A 7,190-nucleotide genomic window follows, 5' to 3' on the forward strand; every position below is an offset into this window, starting at 1 on the left:
AATGAGAAAATAAAATATATATACATTTAATAAAACATCTTACTATAAAGCATTTCTGATTTGATATATATATGTATTAAGAGTTGAAAATGTTAAAGTCTATTTCCAGAGTTTTTCCAAAAGTTTTCCACATTTAGTCTATTTTTAACTGTGATCCACTTGATGAATGCATGCGCGAAACTGATCTGATTGCCTATACTGTATGCTTTATATTAAGAAACAGTCAAATTCTTTTAACATTATATGTAAACAATCAGGCATAGCATGAGGATGTACATTGTTACATACGCGCTTATAATGAGCGTGATGAATCTACAGAGAGGAGCTAATTGCCAAGCCCTTTTTCCAAACGATGGCTGCAAAGTAGAAGACACAGAGAGATTGCGAGAGGAAGTAACGAGACTAAGGACTGAAATAAATGAATTAAAAAGTTACCATCCTCTTGGTAAGTGTAACTTGTTTAACATGTTTAATAAGATATTTTTCTTCTATTGACAATTATCAATGTAACACCTGTAAGACAATGTGTTTTTGCAAATATGTATTGTTTATTCGTAAGTAATAAATCGTCAACTTTTGTCCACTTCTTACTTAACTTTTATGATCTGACAATTATTTTGAGTCTCCATAGCAAAACATGGACTTTGTCTTTATAATCATATGGGAGGCGGGGGACCTCGTTGCTCACAGTACCTCTAGTTTTGTTTGCTTTTACTAACTTCAACGAATTTTCAAGTTATACATGAAATCAATAGTTGTCACCAAATTCATTATTCAAAATAATTTCCTTTATGTATTTTGAATTTAAATTCTTTTTCTGTAGGTAAAAACTATTCGACAAAGGTAGGCTTTACTGCGTATATTGGTAGTAATCCCAGAGTAAATGCAAATGACATTTTGGTATATACAGATGTTAGAAGCAACACTGGAGGCTTATATGACAAGGATACAGGGGTATTCCAGAGCGACAGACCCGGAATGTTCGTTTTCTTTGTCTCACTTGAGTGCAAGGTTGAACGTATAGATATTAGTCTCATTATTGACGACAGAAGAGTTGGAGAAACAGCCTGTTTTAGTGATAATGTGTTTAACATTGTATCGTTTTCAGTCGTTCATAACTTGTTGAGTGGATCAAAAGTCTGGATAAAAGTAACACTTGCATCCAACGCTTATGTGTACCGAAAAACAAGTTTTGGAGGTTATTCAGTGTAAATCCCTCGGGTTTAATCTTCTTGATTATGGATTTTTATGCGCCCGGATCGATAGATTCGGGTTGTGTATTGTTTTTGTCCTGTCTGTTTGTTTGTTTGTCTATCTCTCTGTCTGATGTCAACTTTAACCTTCGCCATAACTTTTGAAGCGTGAGATATAGAGAGTTCATATTTGATAAGCATACTCCACTAATTCAGCACTTTCAACAGACACCAAGGTCAATGACCTTGTGACCTTCACTGTGACCTTTATGCTAAAAATATAGCTTTTTGAACTTTTGCAATTACTTTCGAACCATAGGAGATAGTAACTTCATAGTTGGTATGCATACTTCGATAATTAAGGTCTTTCATATAACGCCAAGGACGCTTTTCTTGTGACATTGACTGTGACCTCTATGCTAAAAATAACTTTTTCGAACTTTTGCTGTTGTTATTGAACCAGGGGAGATAGAGACTTTATATTTATTATGCATACTCAACTAATTAAGTTCTTTCAAATGCCAACAAGGTCAATGACTTTGACTGTAACCTTTATGCTAAAAATGGTTTTTTCGAATTTTCGTCATATAACTTTTGAACCATAGGGGATAGAGGCTTCATATTTGGTATGCATTGTTGCAACCACTATTGAAATAAAGACCACTTTTTATATAATTATTTCAAAAGTGGTTGAGAGTGCATTTCAATAACAAACATAGTATGCAACTACTACTGAAATACGACCATTATTGAAATAATTTCAATAGTGGTTGAGAGTGCATTCCACTAACAAACATAGTATGCAACCATTATTGAATACTAACACTATTGAAATAATTATTTCAATAGTGGTTGAGAGTGCATTTCAATACCAAACACAGGTTGCAACCACTGTTGAAATGATGTTCACTTTTGAAATAATTATTTAAATAGCGATTTACGTATAGATTTCAAAAGTGATTGATATATTGATTTCAATAGGGCTTTAAACAATGATTCCAATAGATATTAAAATAATTAATAGTCGCTGACAATGATTTAAATACAAAAACCACATTGCAAGCTCTATAGAAGTATCCCAAATATTAAAACAAATATAAGGATGAATAACACATTCTGTTGAAAAAAATTCAATTAAATTAATACACGTACACCTTTTATTATGCTGACTTACCTATAATTCAAACATGTATGCAAATGTTATAAGCAAGCTCCCGCTGAATCTGTCTGAATCGGCTAAAACCAACAGACAATTGAAATTAATTAACATATGCAATTTTGAAATAATTCGTTATATACAGTTCATTTCTGTCATTGATTTTGAAAGGAAGGGATCATAAATACACAGAAATTAGAACATCTAGACTACATTGAAATGAAGGAAGAAGACGGATAATTTTTGTGTACAAACTTTCTGATGAAAATATGGATATTTTTAATAAAAAGAATTTAGAATAGAACTGAATTGTCGCTCATATCCATTAAATTACGATACCGGTGATTATCCTGTATGCACACCATGATATTTATCTCTGTATGTATATCATGATATTTATCTCTGTATGTATATCATGATATTTATCTCTGTATGTTCTTCATGATATTTATCTCTGTATGTAAACCATGATACTTATATCTGTATGTACATCATGATATTAATCTCTGTATGTATATCATGATATTTATCTCTGTATGTCCATCATGATATATTTCTCTGTATGTACATCATAATACTTATCTCTGTATGTACATCATGATATTTATCTCTGTATGCCCACCATGATATTTATTTCTGTATGTATATCATGATATTTATTTCTGTATGTATATCATGATATTTATCTCTGTATGTACATCATGATATTTATCTCTGTATGTATATCATGATATTTATCTCTGTATGTACATCATGATATTTATCTCTGTATGTACATCATGATATTTATCTCTGTATGTACATCATGATATTTATCTCTGTATGTATATCATGATATTTATCTCTGTATGTACATCATGATATTTATCTCTGTATGTACATCATGATATTTATCTCTGTATGTATATCATGATATTTATCTCTGTATGTACATCATGATATTTATCTCTGTATGTACATCATGATATTTATCTCTGTATGTACATCATGATATTTATCTCTGTATGTACATCATGATATTTATCTCTGTATGTATATCATGATATTTATCTCTGTATGTACATCATGATATTTATCTCTGTATGTACATCATGATATTTATCTCTGTATGTACATCATGATATTTATCTCTGTATGTACATCATGATATTTATCTCTGTATGTATATCATGATATTTATCTCTGTATGTATATCATGATACTTATCTCTGTATGTATATCATGATATTTATCTCTGTATGTACATCATAATACTTATCTGTGTATCATTGTACTTATCTCTGTATGTACATCATGATATCTTTATCTGTATGGACCGTTACAAAATATTTATCTTTCTGATTCATAATCAAAAAAACCCAACTGAATTTATACTTTTGTCTCAAAAAAAAGACATATATGCGAATTTAGAACATGTAAAGATGTTTTATACCCTTTTCTCAATGATAATTTTCGCGTTAAATGCCGCATAAAAAATCATAACTTTGGCAGTGATAAATCCCAATGTGCATCAGTAATTCATGGATGTATTTAATGTTTTAATTCATAATTTTTGTATATATATATATATTTGTATTTTTTAGCCATCATTTTGTGTGGGTTTTTTTAAGTATAAAATTTTTTGTAATTGTTTTTATTTGATACTAAAAAGTATGTTATTTATATTTTATATTTCTAAAAGACCTCTAATGCATGCATATGGGTGTAGTAATAATATTGTCAGGTTGTCTGTCTGGTATGTAAAAGGTTTCCGATTTTTTTTTTACTCCGGTATAGAACTTTTATAAATTAAAATAGAATGTTTTAAATATACGCAAATTATTTTAAAGGACATATTAAGTACTACTTCATGCAAGTAGATGCTTGAAGAAGTAGACTGTAGGTATACCTAGTGTATAGAAGTTTGTTTAACTATCTATCTGGTTGTTAAATATCTATAAACAATCACATATCTGTTAAAAAACTACTGACTTTTGGATTACGCACAGGAAGCGAAAGGAAAGTTTTTTCCCGGATTTCTTACATAATTAGATAATACTCAGAGGATAAGATGTAGATGACTGGTAACTTGATACAACCTGTTATTCATGTTTAAGTGTTTCCTGCTAACATATAATATATGTATAACACTTTTCAAAACATAATTAAAGGTATTTGCTTTGTTTCTTTTCATATTGTTTTTTTTCTTTTTTTGTAGATATAATTTAAGTTGTGTATAACATCGTATAAATTTCGATGAAATAATTAAAGTTTTTAATATAGCCTGATCCTTAAATTGATGCCTTGTAGTTATTTTAATTTATAACCTCATTCCCAATCTGAAAAAACTTAATTCGAACAATTATTACAATAGCAAACTTGGGACATTCTAAAAAGATTGACGTGAAGGGAAAGTCGTTGTTAAAAAGAGAATACTTACACATGTAGCTAAGATGAGAATAAAACCATGTAAAATTTCACCCATTAACTACCAGAGCTGGACTAAAAAAATTGAAATTCCAGTCAATATAGATGAATTTCCATGTAATGCGATCAAATTTTAAAGTTTTTGGTAAAAGTATTTATGAACTTAGTGGAGGGTGTAAAAAATATTTTTAGAACAACAGACCACAAGCATATTTAAGGATGAAGGAAAAACTAAAATGTTTTATAGAATTTTTTTTACAAAACTCTTTACTTAAAAATTTGCTCTGAAACTCTATGCAAAATATAAATTAAAAGAGCAACAACAGACCCCCTAAAATAAGTAAACATCTACTCTAACTAAACCATAAACAGTCAATTTGAAATTAGAACAAGAAAATATGGAGGTTAACAATAAAAAACCAAATCTTCATACAGATTTTTAGTTTGTTTAAATAACCATGCCTGGAAAGGGAAATAACCAAGTAGATTACAAACATCAGCAAAAAATGTTTATATATATATATATATATATATATATATATATATATATATATATATATATATATATATATATATATATATATATATATATATATATATATATATATATATATATATATATATATATATATATATATATATATATATACATACAAGGCTTTTCCAATGATAAAAGTTTGTAGTTCTTTTTTTCTTTCCCTTTTTATGTTTCCATGTGTAAGGGCAACCAAAGATCGAAGTACAAACTGACAAAGGAGTAATGCTGAAGCTAGTTGAAGCAATGACAGTATTTTTCATACACTGCAAATTACTAGAATTCCTTTTAGTTATGCCTAGCAGTTTTTTTAGAGGTGAATAAAATTTTGAGAGAGATCATATATAATCACACAAGAATTTTTTTTCAGATCTGAAATAAAGTAGAGGAGTATCATATATTTCTTCTATTATGAGTGAATTATTTTTTGAATAGTATGCCAATGTTCTTATTTAAAATAACAATTATGAAGACATAAAATATAACCTGCCTGCCTGTCTTTAAAGAGGACGGACTATTAAAAGTGACTCAACCTTTAAGATGTTTTCTAAAATTCTTATATAAAATATGAGTATTTTCATTACAAGTTATTAGTCGGATTTTCATATTACATACTAGAAAAACTTGTAGGACATGCTTATAATAACACATGTACAGACATTGGACATAAATTTACAACTGATTAGTTAATAGAATAGAAACTGGTAAATGGACTAAATCTATGGTCTTTACAATTTAAATTGACAACTGCTATATCTTAAAAATCAAACAGTAAAAAAAAATGACAGAGATGAAGAAGTTAATATTATTTTCATATTTTATATTGAGTTTTATAATAATTAGATCCTTTGAATGAGCCTGTAAAAACTATAGAAATGTGGATAAACTGGGTCTTTCTAAATATATAAACTTTAATTGATCAAGACAGGGGCCTATATACTACTTAAAGTACATACTATTATGTATATATGGATCCTCTTCACAAAATGTCTATATTTGTACATGTATATAAGTGATTGAAAAATCAATAATATGTACTATCTTTACAATTTAAAATTTAAAAAAAGTTTAATATTATGTAATATTAATTAATTTTGCTGGCCAGGAGCAGAACAAACACGGACCTATTACAAGCCACACACGCCGTGTGCTCCTTGTCATGATCGGGAAATAACGGGAAAATCCGTCGTCAGTTCAGTGTATGAATACTTATAATGGACTAACAATTAGTATGAAAAACGTCAGTCAGTATTTTATGTAATGATCGATTATGTTTGCTGACAGATCATTGTATCGAGCATGGAACTTTAAAATAATTACTTTAAAAGAGACTATTGATATGCTGTTTATTGTTCATTGAATATTAAAGCGAATATATAGAGGATATCTATATTGTGTGATTTGATATTGGCTTTATCCAACGAGTTGAAATGGTGTATATATACGCGAGGCTTGCCGAGCGAATATACACCATTTCAACGAGCTGGATAAAGCCAATATCAAATCACACAATTATAGATGTTCTATTTATCTCTTACGACTTTCGTTGTAACAAAACTTTGAGACTTCCCCTGCCAAACTACATGAATGATTGATTATTCAAATTGATGACGTATAACTTCATGACGTAGCACCGTTGATGTTATGACAAACCTCGAAAGAAAGTAGATCGTGTTCAAAATTTAGAATTTTTGCTATCTGCATCTTTGAAAACATTATGTGAGCTTTACATCAAACGGACTTCTGACTGAAAGTTGTAAGGACCATTGGATCATGAAAATAAACTCTTGGACGATGGCAGCTACAAAACGTGATAGGCAAGGCTACGGGCCTACTTGTCATTGTTGATCCATGGTAAGTTCATTACTAGGTAGACATACATTGCATAATATAAAAAAGC

The 7,190-nt window shown here is 29.2% G+C and overlaps 1 protein-coding gene across 1 annotated transcript; it reads left to right on the top strand.

The window, feature by feature from the left end:
- The first annotated feature begins 266 nt into the window (after nt 1-266).
- LOC134251461 (uncharacterized) lies at nt 267-1,360 on the top strand. Its single transcript, XM_062733888.1, has 2 exons — nt 267-445; nt 824-1,360. The coding sequence occupies exons 1-2, from the start codon at nt 271-273 to the stop codon at nt 1,210-1,212; spliced, it is 564 nt and encodes a 187-aa protein (XP_062589872.1). The 5' UTR covers nt 267-270; the 3' UTR covers nt 1,213-1,360.
- The last annotated feature ends 5,830 nt before the right edge of the window (nt 1,361-7,190 follow it).

The sequence above is a fragment of the Saccostrea cucullata genome, unplaced genomic scaffold (assembly GCF_032062105.1).
Source record: "Saccostrea cucullata isolate Sc308-1 unplaced genomic scaffold, CSIRO_AGI_Scuc_v1 ctg19173, whole genome shotgun sequence".
Taxonomy (NCBI): domain Eukaryota; kingdom Metazoa; phylum Mollusca; class Bivalvia; order Ostreida; family Ostreidae; genus Saccostrea; species Saccostrea cuccullata.

Coding starts and splice junctions, on each gene's coding strand:
- LOC134251461 (XM_062733888.1), top strand. CDS start 271: ATGTACATTGTTACATACGCGCTTATAATGAGCGTGATGAATCTACAG. Junction 446..823: donor AAAAAGTTACCATCCTCTTG/GTAAGTGTAACT, acceptor CTTTTTCTGTAG/GTAAAAACTATTCGACAAAG.